This window comes from Periophthalmus magnuspinnatus, chromosome 8 (assembly GCF_009829125.3).
Source record: "Periophthalmus magnuspinnatus isolate fPerMag1 chromosome 8, fPerMag1.2.pri, whole genome shotgun sequence".
NCBI classification, from domain to species: Eukaryota; Metazoa; Chordata; class Actinopteri; order Gobiiformes; family Gobiidae; genus Periophthalmus; species Periophthalmus magnuspinnatus.
The window spans coordinates 18,419,726-18,435,053 of record NC_047133.1 but is presented as its reverse complement, the minus strand read 5'-3'; the positions used below and the strand labels follow the sequence as shown (position 1 = coordinate 18,435,053).

At 38.2% G+C, this 15,328-nt stretch overlaps 1 protein-coding gene across 4 annotated transcripts in view; it reads left to right on the top strand.

The window, feature by feature from the left end:
• The window catches only part of si:ch211-198m17.1 (mucin-2), a 37,162-nt gene extending 26,352 nt beyond the window's left edge, over positions 1-10,810 (top strand). Inside the window, exons 5-15 of one of the 4 annotated variants that reach the window (XR_004541695.2) lie at positions 12-121; positions 209-267; positions 1,239-1,372; positions 1,981-2,124; positions 4,230-4,272; positions 4,935-4,972; positions 5,185-5,272; positions 6,992-7,187; positions 7,314-7,349; positions 8,811-8,834; positions 9,128-9,162. Coding sequence is in view for 3 of the 4 variants with exons in the window: in XM_033971784.2 (XP_033827675.1) it covers positions 12-121; positions 209-267; positions 1,239-1,372; positions 1,981-2,124; positions 4,230-4,272; positions 4,935-4,972; positions 5,185-5,272; positions 6,992-7,187; positions 8,811-8,834; positions 9,128-9,256 (965 nt within the window). In the remaining variant the exon portion in view is untranslated. Of the gene's footprint in view, positions 1-11; positions 122-208; positions 268-1,238; positions 1,373-1,980; positions 2,125-4,229; positions 4,273-4,934; positions 4,973-5,184; positions 5,273-6,991; positions 7,188-7,313; positions 7,350-8,810; positions 8,835-9,127 lie in introns of all 4 variants that reach the window. The other 3 variants (XM_033971784.2, XM_033971786.2, XM_033971785.2) reach the window with 3 other exon arrangements.
• The last annotated feature ends 4,518 nt before the right edge of the window (positions 10,811-15,328 follow it).

Genomic DNA, 15,328 nt, shown 5'->3' with positions numbered 1-15,328 from the left:
TTGTCTCTCAGCCCAAGTGTTCCCCGGGCAGCTCCGTGTCGTCTCTCTGACTTTTTCCAAAGAAATGAGCAACAGATCCTCAGCAGCTTTCCAAAATACGGCAGCGAAGATTTCAGCTCAGGTCAGGGTCAGGGTTCAATCCCAGTTTGATCTGAAACTTTGTAAAAATGACACCAGTGATTTATTGTTTTTGTTTTATTCTCTTCAGCTTTTTCAGATTCTCAAAGGCCAGAAGGGTTACATCAGGTCAGACGTTATAAAGCTAACGTAAGTATAAACGTCACATCAAACCACATACGACACTGTTATTTGAAATGAAAAATGTAACCACGGTGACAGATACATTCGATGCAATTAAATTAAATAATAATTTGTAACTACTAGTTCAGCTTATTCAATTCAAGTTTATTTCTACAGCACATTTAAAACAAGTTGAGCTGATCAAAATGCTTCACATAAACATACGACACGATACATAGGAAAAGAACAATAAAACACCAAGTCACAGCCTTAGGTTTTGTCTGCAGATATTTACTAAAGCAGCTTATGTAATTACACATGATAATACAACATCTTTGCTAATGTTTTCTGATCAGTTTCCCGTGCCTGTAGTCTACACATTGTCACTAACCCAAACCCAAATATTTTTCATATTTAGTTGCTAAACTGAGAGTGTTTTGGTTATGTGGTTGTAGATGAAGTACCCAATTTTATTACTCAAGTAAAAGTACAGATACAGAGGTATAAAGTAACAGTAGTGACATCATCGAAGTATCCGTTTATAAATGTACTTGCACTTTAAATGTAAAGTAAAAGTATTTCACTTATTAAATGTAGTGATATTAATTTAAAAAAAAAAATGAAACAATGGCAACAGGAACAATACAAATCAATTTTGTAACGTTTCTTATGAATTTTAGTCAGGATGTTTCCACGAACATGGTAAAAGTAACTCCGCTAATCGTATGAAAAGTCCTTTTTTTTCAGTCCTGTTAAAAAATGTAATGGAGTAGAAAGTACAGATACTGCTCTCAAATGTAGTGAAATAAAAGTAAAATGTACACACTGTAAATGTACTTAAGTAAAGTACAGATACCTAAAAGTACTTCTTGAATACAGTACTTAACTACTTGTACTTCATTACCTTCTACCACTGTGTTTATGATACAGTCTTGAATAGAAGTAATGAGTGCAAATACAGTATACTTCATATGTTGTTTTATATTTACTCCATATAGAAACGGAAGTGTAATCGCATCTGTGGACAATATCTACGAGAACACAAACATCAGTGTGACCGACGTCAACAGGGCCATAGACCAAGCTATAAAGGCAACAAGTTCTGGACTTCTGTCCAACGCAACTTATAACGGTATCTCATCTAATGATAATCTAATCAAATTTACATAGACAATTTAATGGCTTGATTAACACTGTTTAAACAGTAGTTAAAGTAGTTAGTAGTAGAGGCCTGTCTCACATCTTCAGGAAGGCTGTTCCAGGTTGTAGCTGCTCAAAACTGAAACACTGATTAGACCTGTTTAGGCCTGTTTAGGCCTGTTTAGTCCTGGTTTAGTCCATGTTTAGTCCTGATTTAGTCCTGGATTAGTCCATGTTTAGTCCATGTTTAGTCCTGATTTAGTCCTGGTTTAGTCTTGATTTAGTCCTGGTTTAGTTCTGATTTAGTCCTGGTTTAGTCCTGATTTAGTTCTGATTTAGTCCTGGTTTAGTCCTGATTTAGTCCATGTTTAGTCCTGGTTTAGTTGTTTTTTAGTCCTGGTTTAGGTCTCGTTTAGTCCTGATTTAGTCCTGGTTTAGTCCTGACTCTGGTCATATTAACTCTTTGTCAGTTGTTTGATACACCGTCAAATGTTAAAGTCCATTTGGGCCACGATCTCATCTACACTTTTAAATTTTCATCACTTGAAATACTGATTTAGATTACTATTACTTGATTGGCTGTGTTTTATGTTGTGTTAGCGGGAGACTTGTGCCAGTCGGGGCCCCTCGCTCCCTGTGATCTGAGCACCACCTCCTGCTCTGATGTGAGCGGTCGTGCCATATGCACCTGTTTATCAGGCTACGTCACCATCAACCAGCTCTACTCCAACACCAGCTGCAAAGGTACGACTTTTATCACTTAAAGGTCCCATATTACATAAAATTGACTCTTGTGAGCTTTAAGTCATGTTATAATGATGTTACCTCCTCAAAAACAAACCTGGAGTTGTGTTTTGTTTGAATTGGATGTGTTATCATGTTCATCTTCATCATTTAAAGACTTTCTACCTTGGATATTTTGTTTTAAATTGTTAATTACTACGGCAACAAGCCTAATTTTTCATCATTCTGAGTAGATAGGTACACACACCATTTTTAGTTGAGTCCATATGTCCAATTGGTGAAAATGTAGCGCACTAAAAATGACCCACAATGCACCTTGAAAAGTAGTGAGCATCAGTGGTCACTAAAGCGGTTAATATAGACCACAATGCATTACGAGAGTCAGAAAACCAACAGCGTGGCGACAGGTTTTTAACTGGACACAACACGACTGAATGAAGCAGATGGTTTATCTCATTGTTGATCCTGATTATGAATAAAACAATCTTAAATAAACCGTTAGCTGTTAGCGTTAACCATTTACCTTAACTCGAGTTGTTAAAAGAGCGAGAATTTCTACATTTCAGACAAACATTTTTTAAAATATAGTCCGTTTGCGTGAGATCCAGTTTGACATAAATGTGTATGATCATTATTAGTCCATAAAGACTTGTGCCAGTCCAATCTGATCATTATTATGACATTTAACACAGAGTAGATAGATACATACCCTGATTGTTATAATGTCTTACTCCTAGATCGGAACAAGAGTTTTCCTATTGACTACATTGTATTTTCTGGTCAGATTACTGCTGGATGCTGCCGTATATTTGTCTGAAGAGCGGAGCTAACTTCACTGAAACTCAAAACACCTATTATTTACAGTTTCAGGCAGATATCCAAAACGTAAATTCATAAATGTTTAACTTCTCAGATGTTGAACCTGATCGCTGCTATTAGCGACTTGAACAGAAAAATGTGCACTTTAATAATAATTTGGTTTATAGAACGTTGTTGTGATGCCAAACAAAGTCGAAAAAACCACAACCCTGAGACTTAAGCGTAACTATTTTAATCCAAACAAAAAAAAAAACCTTTAAAAACCTCCCTTGACGTCTGCGATTCCTTTATTTACTTTCCCACTTACTGTAAATTAACACTGTCTTTAGAGCTGAAAGCGGGTCACCCACTGAGTTTAAGTCCCATGTCGTTTTAAAGGCACAGTAACCCCGTTTTCCTCGACTCTTAACAGTTTTGTGTGAGAATAAGACGGTGAAGCAACAGGGAGCGAGCCGCGGACCGAGGTCGGGCTTCCTGGCCTTTTCAGCTCGACGACCTTTGACCTTTTTATCATTTATCTCTCAAATTTATTTCGTTTTAATTCAGCCGTTTCCCCGGAGACATCTGGGAGAATCGCAGTTGTTAAGGAGTGAAGCTGTTGGAGCGAGAGTAAAGAATAGAGCAGACAGAGCCTATACAAGCAACTTTTTCCAGGAAATCTACAGCTATAAAGCCTTAGTGTGAGCGGCCAAAACATCGAACAAACAAGAATATTGTTACTTGAAAATAATGCTTTAAGTAACATAAATACTGCATATTTACACATACAAGGAAATAGAACTGAAGAAGCCAAAACCTACTTTTTAATGGTTATTTAAAGGGCTGAAATTACACTATTTTCTGACAAATCCTGTATATTTAGGCTGAGTTCTTCTCTCAAACAGAAAACACTCTGTTCCACCTTGTGATGTCATCGTATGGTAATACAGGAAGTGCTTCACTGTGTTTTTAAACTCCATACACCTTCACTGGAATCATTTGGATGATTTCAGCCCTGGAATTCTCCATATCTACTGAACTAAAGGTAAAAGGAGATGTTAACTTGGGAACTACCACTTCATGACATCACAAGGTGGAGCACAGCATTGTGAGCTTTGGAGATGTAGACAGACTAATAATAAAGGGTTGCTTAAAAATGTGAATGAAACAAAACACAACTCCAGGTCTGTTTTTGATGAGATAACAATAATATAACATGACGTAAACCTCACATAATTATAGTCTGTTTTTGTTCTTCTTGGTTGATTTGTGTTTCTAAATGTCTGTTTTCTGTGACCTCTTGGCAGCTTGTCCCAGTGGTCAAAAGGCAGTTGATAATGCATGCGAACCGTGAGTACCTTTTTTTTTTTTTTTTTCATTTTTTCAAAGTAGTTCTGTGTAACACACACACAGGAGAAGTAAAAACTCTGTTATTTACTTGTTTAATTGCAACTTCCTCTACTGTCCCCAAACTAGATTTATTACTTAACAAAATCATGATGTTCCCGTTACTTCTATTTCCTTGTATTCAACCTCACTGTTGCGACTTTTACATAATGACCACATATATCAAGTAGTAATGTGGCATAATTGGAGAAGTAGCTCAGTTGATTCAAAGTCCCACCGATTCAAAGGTTGCCGGTTCAATTCCCCCTCTTTGTGTCTGTATACAGAGTAGTTCCTTGATGTAAAGCACTTTAAGAACTTTGTAGCTATATAAAATGCATTAAAATAGCAGTGTAGCAATTTAAACTGACACACAGGATAAGGGAGGACGGGAGGGCATCCGACACACTGGGATGTAAGAGGATGGGAGGGCATCTGACACACTGGGAGGACGGGAGGCTTATTAACTACTTTAATTACAACCTTCATAAAGCATAAACAAATTCATAATAAACATGTTTTTATTTAAGAATGATTCAGACAAATAAACAAGAAAAGTGTTTGGCTCCCTCTTGTGGTAGTGGTCTCACACAGCACTCTTTTTTTTTTTGTCTTGTTTCTTTTAGGTGTTCATTCGGCTACTCTGGCTTCAACTGCAACGACTGTAAGTTCAAATCAGCACACCCTCTCATTCAGTGTTTTTTTTTCTTTATTTTTACTACTTTTTACATATTGAATGCATGCATGAAGTAAGCTATATACCTTGAATGAGAGGGTGTGTCCAAACGTGTGACTGGCAGTGTAAATATAGAGGAACAGCTGTAGTAATGCATCTCCATTGATCGACTAAACCATGTAAATCTGTTTCTTTTGCAGCTTCGCTCTTGGCAGTGGTGGTGGTCTCCTGTGTGTTAGGGGGGATCCTGCTCATATTGATTCTGGCTCTGCTTGCGTACTGCTGCTGGTGAGTTGTAGCTTTTATATCCGAGTACTTACAAAGTGTTAATCCCCGGCTAATTACTATTAATGGTTTTGTTGAAATGCGTCAGGCTAAAGTACGGAGGTAAAAGGTGAGTATTACTGATGTTTTTAGTGTACAAACTTAAAGGTGCACTATGTAACTGCTCTGTCTCCATGGAGATGTTTGCCCTACATGTTCAGCTGTATGGCATTGGACTGATCGATACTGTATTTATTTAACTGCAGGTGTTTTTACTGCCAAAACAAACATGCATTCTTACTGTAAACAGACTTGCATCTCCACAGAACTGACCTGTAATGAGGTTTGGTTGTGTTGACGACTTTTCTCACAGTTTTCAAGAACATTCCAGGCAAAGCATTAACTGTATTTTTTTAATTTATCTTTATTTATACAGGGAGACTCAATGAAAGCACTTAGACTCTTTTTTTCATGGGCGCCCTGTTCAAAATACTGAAAAAATACAAACAAAACAAATATATATATATAAAAGAATAATATAAAGCATTAAAAACATGTGTAGGGTTGTGTATACATTTTCATTACCAGATTATTAAATTGCGTTTTTGGCACCAAAGTATCCAATTTTGCTTGTTTTTGAAATATATTCAATTTTTCTGAAGCAAAACAACCAAAAGCCCTTTTTTTCCTTTTTTCTCAGTTCTGGTGTGACTCGTCCTTAGACTTACATATACAGTCATGTGATCTGGTGTTAAATGTTCTCTCTGTGCAGACGAGCAGGTGGTGGACACGTCAGAAAAGTTACAGAGTGCACATTTAAGTTAGTTTATACAGTTTGTAGTGAGATACTTCATTCTAGACCTGTGGTAATTTAATAAGCCATATGAAATCCATTAGATGACTACAGCTACTACTTTCACTACCACTACTAGTAATACTACTGCAATTTACTGTTTTGAAGTAACTCTACCAATGGTGGAACGTAATGTATTAAAAGTAGTAATGTACGTAAGTAGAATTTTTTTGTATCTGTACTTTTCAAGCTTTGAACAAACAAAAATAAATACACAAAATTCATAAGAAATTTATTTGTATTTTTATCAGTATCACTACATTTTACACTTAAATTAACAACACATCTGTGAATTATTTTTACTTTTTACATACTTTACAGTTACACTTTTACTTGAGTAACTTTTTACCACTGTATCTGTACTTTTACTTAAGCAACAAAACTGAGTACTTCATCCACCACTGAACTCTGCCAAGATGAATAAAACGTGTACTCAAACATCTAAACAAGTACTTACCTGATAAATACTCACCTATTATTATATTTTTTGAACTACAATTTATAACTTGCAGCACTTAACCCTCTTTTGTCCAAACCAAAAGTAAAAACATGAGGGAAAAAATCTTATGAGATCATTTTTATCATGTGTGCACAATCTTGTGGCAGTTTTGTCTTACGAGATGTTGTGGTTCGAGATCTTATGGTACAAGATCTTGTGGTGCGACTATCTTGTAGTGTGAGATATTGCGGCACGAAGTCTTGTGGCGCGAGATCTTGTTTTGAGATCTTGCTGTATGAGATCTTTTGGCACAAGATCTTGTGCTGCGAGATTTTGCAGTATGAGATCTTGAAATCCTGGGGTGTGAGATTTTGCGCTACAAGATCTCCCATCTTCTCCGTAATCCTTAAGGATAAAAAATGTAACCATATGTTCTTTATTTTCACTCCAGGGAATGCTGTTCTCCTAAGAGCGAGTCCCATTTTGACAGTCCATACTCAGTGACCAACCCAAACCAGCCCTGGCCCACTGACATCACCCCAATCCCACGAGCCACCACCCACTGGGAGCCCGGACCGTCCATAGAGCTGACAGAAGGGGGCAGCACTCGCGCCCTTGTAGACAAAAAGAACCAAACCAATGGTCTGGTGAGTCACGGTGTAGTTTCATTCAGCAAATAGAGGTTTACAGCTGGATCCTTTACTAAACTCAACCTTATCTTCTTACTACTGTCCCATTAGCTGAATGTGGTACTAATGTTATTTTCTGTTTAGAGTTAATTAAAAGGCATTGGCACAACTTTTTTAAAGGTGAATTCTCGCTGATTACCTGGCAAAATCAGGTTGTTAAAGGGGCTGTTAATGTTAATGAATGGCTGCTGATTTCTTTAACACAGCCCCAAACAAAGAAATCTAGAGGTGTGAGATCTGGTGAATGTGCTAAACGTAGCCATTTCTTAGGTGTCAAAAGGATGTCTCTTTAGTCAATAGGATGTCTGAAATACAAAAATGCAATTCGATTAAACACGTTTATAACCACTGAGCACAACAGAACAAATCTAATTCATCTATTTTATCATTTGCCTTTGTAATTAAATGTAAAAAATATATAAAGAGACTTTATGGACATCCTGTATAATCTTATTGGTTTTGCAGTTTACTGGACCGAGTTCAACTTGTTCAGCCAATAAAAGCAATTACTTATTTAAAGCTGCACTATGGAACTTTTCTGGTGGAAGGTTTGCCACTCTCTTTTCTCCATGGAGATGTTTCTGCTTTGCCTAAAATGTTCCATTGTCTGCCATCAAACATATCTATTTTGGTTTTGTTCATTTACGGGCGTAGGGTGTAGAAATACATGTATTCTCACTGTGGGGAAGGTCGCATCTCCACAGATCTGACCTGGCTGTAACTTGATAAGTTTAATGCCATATTGTGGAAAATTCCAGGCAAAGCAATACAATGTTTATGAGACAAGCAGGTGGTGGATCCCCCACACAAACAGTTCATATAAATGGACATAGCTAACATGCTAGCTACCGCATTTCAAATAGGAAGTGAGCACTTTGTATTGAAAAACTGTCGTCATTTTGGTCTTAAAATGTTAGTATTAACCTGCTCTACATGATACTGATATTTTTATTTCATTATCGTGCCCGTAAATCAAGATATGAACATTAACAACAGACAAATCAGGTGCCGTCTTTCCCCGGGGTTAGCAACAGGGTTGATTGAGCGGTTGCTAAGTGCCCGCTCTATGCTAAACCAGCGGTGCAGGTGGGAAGGGGTGTTACCTGCAACACCTTCGCTCCGGATTGGCTCTTTGGTTGCTATGATACTCACGGTCACAATTCCAAATGTGAAACTCTGCTCCCATTTGACCGCTATACCTGCTGTAGCCTCGATGAGCTTCATTTGACTGGAGCCGAACGCTGTGGGCGACGTCACATTCACTCAGTTGACTTTTTTATACAGTCTATGGTCCCCTACCAAGTTACATATTGCAGCTTTAATCTATCTAAATAACAGATAAATGTCAGATAGTTGAACGGGATTAACGTCTGTTTCAGCATCTACATGAACGTACTAACGTCTCACTCTAATCCATGCCTGTTTCAATTATGTGTTGTAACGTTACCTGTGCATAGTAGTCCCTTAACCCAATCATGCTAACACTTAGAGTACAGCTAACAGCTACTAGCTACTAGCTCAGAGCCCCTCCCCCATGCTCCCTGCTTGGCCTGACTCCCAGTGTTGCTTTATTGATTTCAGCTAAAACCCACCGGATGGAAAAAGGTAAGGCACGGCTTTGCTTTGAGACTTTTCATTTTCCTTGGTGCCCCCTGCTGGCAGATTTAGACATGACACATAATTTGCACCCGGGGTTTCTTGGTGACAGCAAACTATGAGTGTATTTTTGATTTTGGTTTATTTCTTCTGTGTGAGAATACCATGATCCAGTAGCGGTGGATTGGCATGTTTAAATGATTGATTGGGTTGATTTTTTTGGCTGTTTTGAAGCGGTTTGCATGCATTTCTTTGTGCGCGCTTTTTGAAATATATATGTAATAACTTGTCTTTCTTTCTAGACGGGTTCCTACGATCTTCAACCCAGCGACATGAAGACTTTTAAAGGCAAAAATACATCACGTTACTCCTATCTAGTCCAAGGACATGAGAATCCCTACTTTCTCCCTGGCGAAGAGTCGAAAAAGTAAACTCACGGACACTTAAATCGACCAATCAGAAAGGAGCATTCTGGACTTTAGAGCCTCATCTTCCTCAAAAGATTTATTTTTATTTATTATATATTTTATGCTTAAAAATAAGGAATTTGCGTATGGACTTTTAAGCTGGCATCTTATACCAAAGAGATTCATTTATATTATTATGTTATTGTACTGTACATTGATCAAACAAAACTTACCAGTATTGTGTCCATGTACTTAAAACATCATAACCACCGATTTTAAAATTGACTTTTGTAGCTTTAAGTCATGTTATAATGTTGTTACCTGCTCAAAAACAGGCCTGGAGTTGTGTTTTATTATTAGTCTGTCTACATCTCCAAAGCTCGAAATGCTCTGTTCCACCTTGTGATGTCATGAAGTGGTAACAGCTACGTTTAAGCTTTAGCTCAGTAGATATTGGCAATTCCAGGACTGAAATGATCCAAATGATTCTATTGAAGGTGTATGGAGTTTAAAAACACAGTTTAGCACTTCCAGTATTGCCACATGATGACATCACAAGGTGGAACAGAGTGTTTTCCGTTTTAGAAAAGAAGAAAATCTGCAGAGTTTGTGTGTAAAACATGTGTGAATGAAACAAAACACAACTCCAGGTCTGTTTGTGATGAGAAAACAGTGTTAGAACAGAGATTAGAGACCCTTTAAACATTTTAACCACATATTTTAAAGACACAACATGGAACTTTCATGACCCTGTTACATTCCACAGTATGGCATTGAAGTTAACCATTTTGCATTTATTCAATTATGCATGTTTTTAGTGCTTAGAAATACCTCGAAAAAGCATTTTTACTACGATTGGAGTCCCCTCTCCACGTATCTGACCTGTAACTTGACCATGTGATGTTACTTGCTCGTCTCCATGGATACAATGGAGTCTTCTTGCCAAACTGCAGCGGAACATTCAAGGTAAAGCTAAAATATGTCCTTGGAGTTAAACGGTTCATTGTAATGGCTGAACTAAAGCTCATGTAGGAACTTTTGTCCAGATGTGCACAATAAGGGAATGCTGTTATATATATTGTTATATTACATTATACAGTACACTGGGTGGTCATATTGTTTTGCTTGATCCATCTACAGTACAAGTAGTGCTGTTTGCAATGTATGACGTCTGTAGGCTGAATGTTGCTGTTTTTACCACTAGATGTCAGTGTAACTCACTCTGATTTTCTACTCTAGTCCTTTTTTTATACTTCAATCATGAGAGTTTTTGAATAGTATTTTGTAATCATTGCACTAAAGCGTGTCTAAAGTTTACTTAAACACTTTCTGAAAATCTTTGAAATGTAAAATGATAAAAAGTTGATTCTTATAATTGTTTTTAAAGGGCTGGATCCCTGTTCGGGGCTGTTTTTAAAGGGATTGGGGTGAAACGGTGTGTTTGAAATGAATCCTGTCTCTCCCACATGTGCCAATAAAGCTCGTACTTCTGTGTATTTATGCTCATGTTGATAAAATGTTTTGTAAATAAGATGAAATAAATCTGTATAAATCTGTGTGGACTTAATAAAAGGCGTAAGTGACACGTCTGGAGTTGTGTCGGAGTCGATGAGGAGACAGTTTATGTGGAGCAAAAAACACTTCATCTGTTCGTTTATTCTGGTTCTGTTCAAACTGTTTTTATGGTTTCATATGTTTTAGAGTGTAGTCGTTACACTCTGTCGCTCTTCTATCTTTCATACACTCTCTCTTCTCGTTTTCTTTTTTATATCTCGCTCCTCTCTCTTTCTTCTCTGTTCTCTCACTTTTCTCCTCTTCTCCCTCTCTTTCTTACTCTTTCTTCCTCGCTCTAGCTGTAGTGATGTCTCCTTATGTCATGGGAAGCAGTCTTCTCTTTCCCCCTTTCTCTTGCTTTGTTTCTCTCTCTCACTTTCTTCCCCTCTCTCCTAGCCCTTTCTCTTCCTCTCTCTTCTCTCTGTCTCTCTCTTTCTTCCCCTTTCTCTCTCTCTAGTAATGTCTCCTTATGTCATGAGGAGCAGTTTTTCCCTTCTCTATTCTCTCTCACTCTCGTTTCTCTTCCCCTTCTTTCTGCTTCTCTCTTCTCTTTTATCCCCATCTCTGTAGTTATGTGTCCTTATGCCCAGAGGAGCAGTTATCTTCTCCTCTCTTCTATCTCTCTCTCTTTCTTCTCTCTCTCTCTCTCTTCCTTCTTTCTTTTCTCTGTTAGAGGAGCAGTTGTCTTCTTTCTTCTCTTCTCTCTCTCCTCTCTCTCTTCTCTCTCTCTTCTTTCTTTCTCTTCTCTCTTGCTCTCCCTTCTTTTTCTCTTTTCTCTCTCAGAGGAGTAGTTGTCTTCTCTTTCTTCTCTCTCTCTCTTGTCTCTTCTCTCAGAGGAGTAGTTGTCTTCTCTTTCTCTCTCTTCTCTCAGAGGAGTAGTTTTCTTCTCTTTCTTCTCTCTCTCTCTTGTCTCTCTTCTCTCAGAGGAGTAGTTTTCTTCTCTTTCCTCTCTCTCTCTCGTCTCTCTCTTCTCTCAGAGGAATAGTTTTCTTCTCTTTCTTCTCTCTCTCTCTTGTCTCTCTCTTCTCTCAGAGGAGTAGTTTTCTTCTCTTTCTTCTCTCTCTCTCTTGTCTCTCTCTTCTCTCAGATGAGTAGTTTTCTTCTCTTTCTTCTCTCTCTCTCTTGTCTCTCTTCTCTCAGAGGAGTAGTTTTCTTCTCTTTCCTCTCTCTCTCTCGTCTCTCTCTTCTCTCAGAGGAATAGTTTTCTTCTCTTTCTTCTCTCTCTCTTGTCTCTCTCTTCTCTCAGAGGAGTAGTTTTCTTCTCTTTCTTCTCTCTCTCTTGTCTCTCTCTTCTCTCAGAGGAGTAGTTTTCTTCTCTTTCTTCTCTCTCTCTCTTGTCTCTCTCTTCTCTCAGAGGAGTAGTTTTCTTCTCTTTCTTCTCTCTCTCTTGTCTCTCTCTTCTCTCAGAGGAGTAGTTTTCTTCTCTTTCCTCTCTCTCTCTCGTCTCTCTCTTCTCTCAGAGGAATAGTTTTCTTCTCTTTCTTCTCTCTCTCTTGTCTCTCTCTTCTCTCAGAGGAGTAGTTTTCTTCTCTTTCTTCTCTCTCTCTCTTGTCTCTCTCTTCTCTCAGAGGAGTAGTTTTCTTCTCTTTCTTCTCTCTCTCTTGTCTCTCTCTTCTCTCAGAGGAGTAGTTTTCTTCTCTTTCTTCTCTCTCTCTTGTCTCTCTCTTCTCTCAGAGGAGTAGTTTTCTTCTCTTTCTTCTCTCTCTCTCTTGTCTCTCTCTTCTCTCAGAGGAGTAGTTTTCTTCTCTTTCTTCTCTCTCTCTCTTGTCTCTCTTCTCTCAGAGGAGTAGTTTTCTTCTCTTTCCTCTCTCTCTCTCGTCTCTCTCTTCTCTCAGAGGAATAGTTTTCTTCTCTTTCTTCTCTCTCTCTTGTCTCTCTCTTCTCTCAGAGGAGTAGTTTTCTTCTCTTTCTTCTCTCTCTCTTGTCTCTCTCTTCTCTCAGAGGAGTAGTTTTCTTCTCTTTCTTCTCTCTCTCTCTTGTCTCTCTCTTCTCTCAGAGGAGTAGTTTTCTTCTCTTTCTTCTCTCTCTCTTGTCTCTCTCTTCTCTCAGAGGAGTAGTTTTCTTCTCTTTCCTCTCTCTCTCTCGTCTCTCTCTTCTCTCAGAGGAATAGTTTTCTTCTCTTTCTTCTCTCTCTCTTGTCTCTCTCTTCTCTCAGAGGAGTAGTTTTCTTCTCTTTCTTCTCTCTCTCTCTTGTCTCTCTCTTCTCTCAGAGGAGTAGTTTTCTTCTCTTTCTTCTCTCTCTCTTGTCTCTCTCTTCTCTCAGAGGAGTAGTTTTCTTCTCTTTCTTCTCTCTCTCTTGTCTCTCTCTTCTCTCAGAGGAGTAGTTTTCTTCTCTTTCTTCTCTCTCTCTCTTGTCTCTCTCTTCTCTCAGAGGAGTAGTTTTCTTCTCTTTCTTCTCTCTCTCTTGTCTCTCTCTTCTCTCAGAGGAGTAGTTTTCTTCTCTTTCTTCTCTCTCTCTTGTCTCTCTCTTCTCTCAGAGGAGTAGTTTTCTTCTCTTTCTTCTCTCTCTCTTGTCTCTCTTCTCTCAGAGGAATAGTTTTCTTCTCTTTCTTCTCTCTCTCTTGTCTCTCTCTTCTCTCAGAGGAGTAGTTTTCTTCAGAGCAGATTTGTTTTTGGATAAAGGGGCTTTGCTCAGGGCTTAATCTCAGACACTGGGTCAGAGTGAGCGCTGATGCAGCTTCTACTTTTCTCCTGACGACACGAGCATCCAGTCAGAGTCTGGACACAGAGTTATTCAATTAGGCTGAGTTCTTCCCTCACACTGAAAACACTCTGTTCCACCTTGTGATGTCATCATGTGGTAATACAGGAAGTGCTCCACTGTGTTTTTAAACTCCACACACCTTCACTAGAATCATGATAATTTCAGCCCTGGAATTTCCAATCTCTACCGAACTAAAGGTAAAAGGAGCTGTTAACTTCAAAAGTATAACTTCATGACATCACAAGGTGGAACAGAGCATTTTGAGCTTTGGAGATGTATACAGACTAATAATAAAGTGTTACTCCAGCATTTGTGAGTGAAATAAAACAAAACTCCAGGTCTGTTTTTGAGGAGATAATATCATTATAACATGACATGAGTCCATTTTGCATAGACCTTTAATGTTTTTTTGTTTTATTTTCCATCACTCTAGTTTTAATCCACAGCCTCCAAACCTCTTAGTTCTGTGTCTGGATAAATGCTCGATGAGTTCATGGAGTGACTGCAGAAATGATGAGTATTTATATGACACAGTATATGGTCTAATGCGGTGTCCGGCCCAGTCTGCATATATGGGCCCTTAGACTGATGGAGCCTTTAATGGGCCCTCTCTCCCTCACAGTCATTTGAGCCGCTGCTGCTGAGGGAATGGACCAGCAATCGAATCAGCATCGAGCCACAGACACAGGACAGAGCAGAGCCAGAGGAGAACTTCAACAAATACAGTCTCCTAACGAGGCAACGGGGAAAGACGAGCAGCTTTAGACCAAAACTATTCTGCAAAATGGACTTTTTAGAGACTTTTTTTTAACCATGTTATAATTGGTTCCTTCTCATTGACCCTCTGACACTGGTTTTGGAGTAATTCATGTTTGAGTTTAATCTTTAATCATTTATTTACAAGACGCCATTTTACCAGTCAGTCCCCGTTTTCACCTCCATTGTGACGTACCCACTTCGCTCTCCAGTTTTATTTTCTTAATCAGTGATACTCGTAGGGTTTGGCAGCGTAGTGTAGACATTTTGGCAGAAATGGAAAAAAAAAAAAAAAAGTTTCTAGTGTGAAGTGCAGCTATCTATAGGGGGCGCCGTCACCTCCACAGCTCTTTATTGTGATGATGTTTATGGTGATGTCAGCTCCCACTGGACACTGTTGTTTTCTAACATGGAAGTCAGCGGATTTGTTTCTTTGATCAAGTTTTTTTAGATGAATATTGCCATTTTAAATGTGCAAACTATAACATAATGATCCACAGGGTGTCAGAGATTATAACAATAGAGACACAAGCACAATAGGTCTGATTTAAATTCTACTGTTCGCACATTGAGAACTGTATTAAATTGGTTCAGTATTAGCCTGGATTAGCATTGCTTGATGTGGTTTTAGTCCTAGTCCTGGTTTAATAAGTCTGGTTTACTTGTTTTATTAGCCTGGTTTAATAAATACTACAACACAATATACCATAGAGAACTGAAACTATAGCAGGCTTGAATTTGTATTTTTAATAAAGTATTTTTTATTATAGTTTGAGATCTGCTGAAAATGCTCAGGGTTTTTTTTTTTTTTTTTAACATGTTTGTAGTTTGAGCAAAAACAAAAATACATTTTGAATTACTTTGTATTTACATTTGAAGCTTCATTAGATCTCAAAATCTGACATTTTTTTCATTTGAAACTTTTACTTGAGTATTCCTTTGTTCCACTATCTGTACATTTACTTAAGTAACAAAATGGAGTACTTCATCCACTACTGAAACCAGGAACTAATTCTGGACTAGACTAAGAGTAGGACCAAGACTAAACCAGGACTGGACGAGGACCAAACCAGGACTAAACT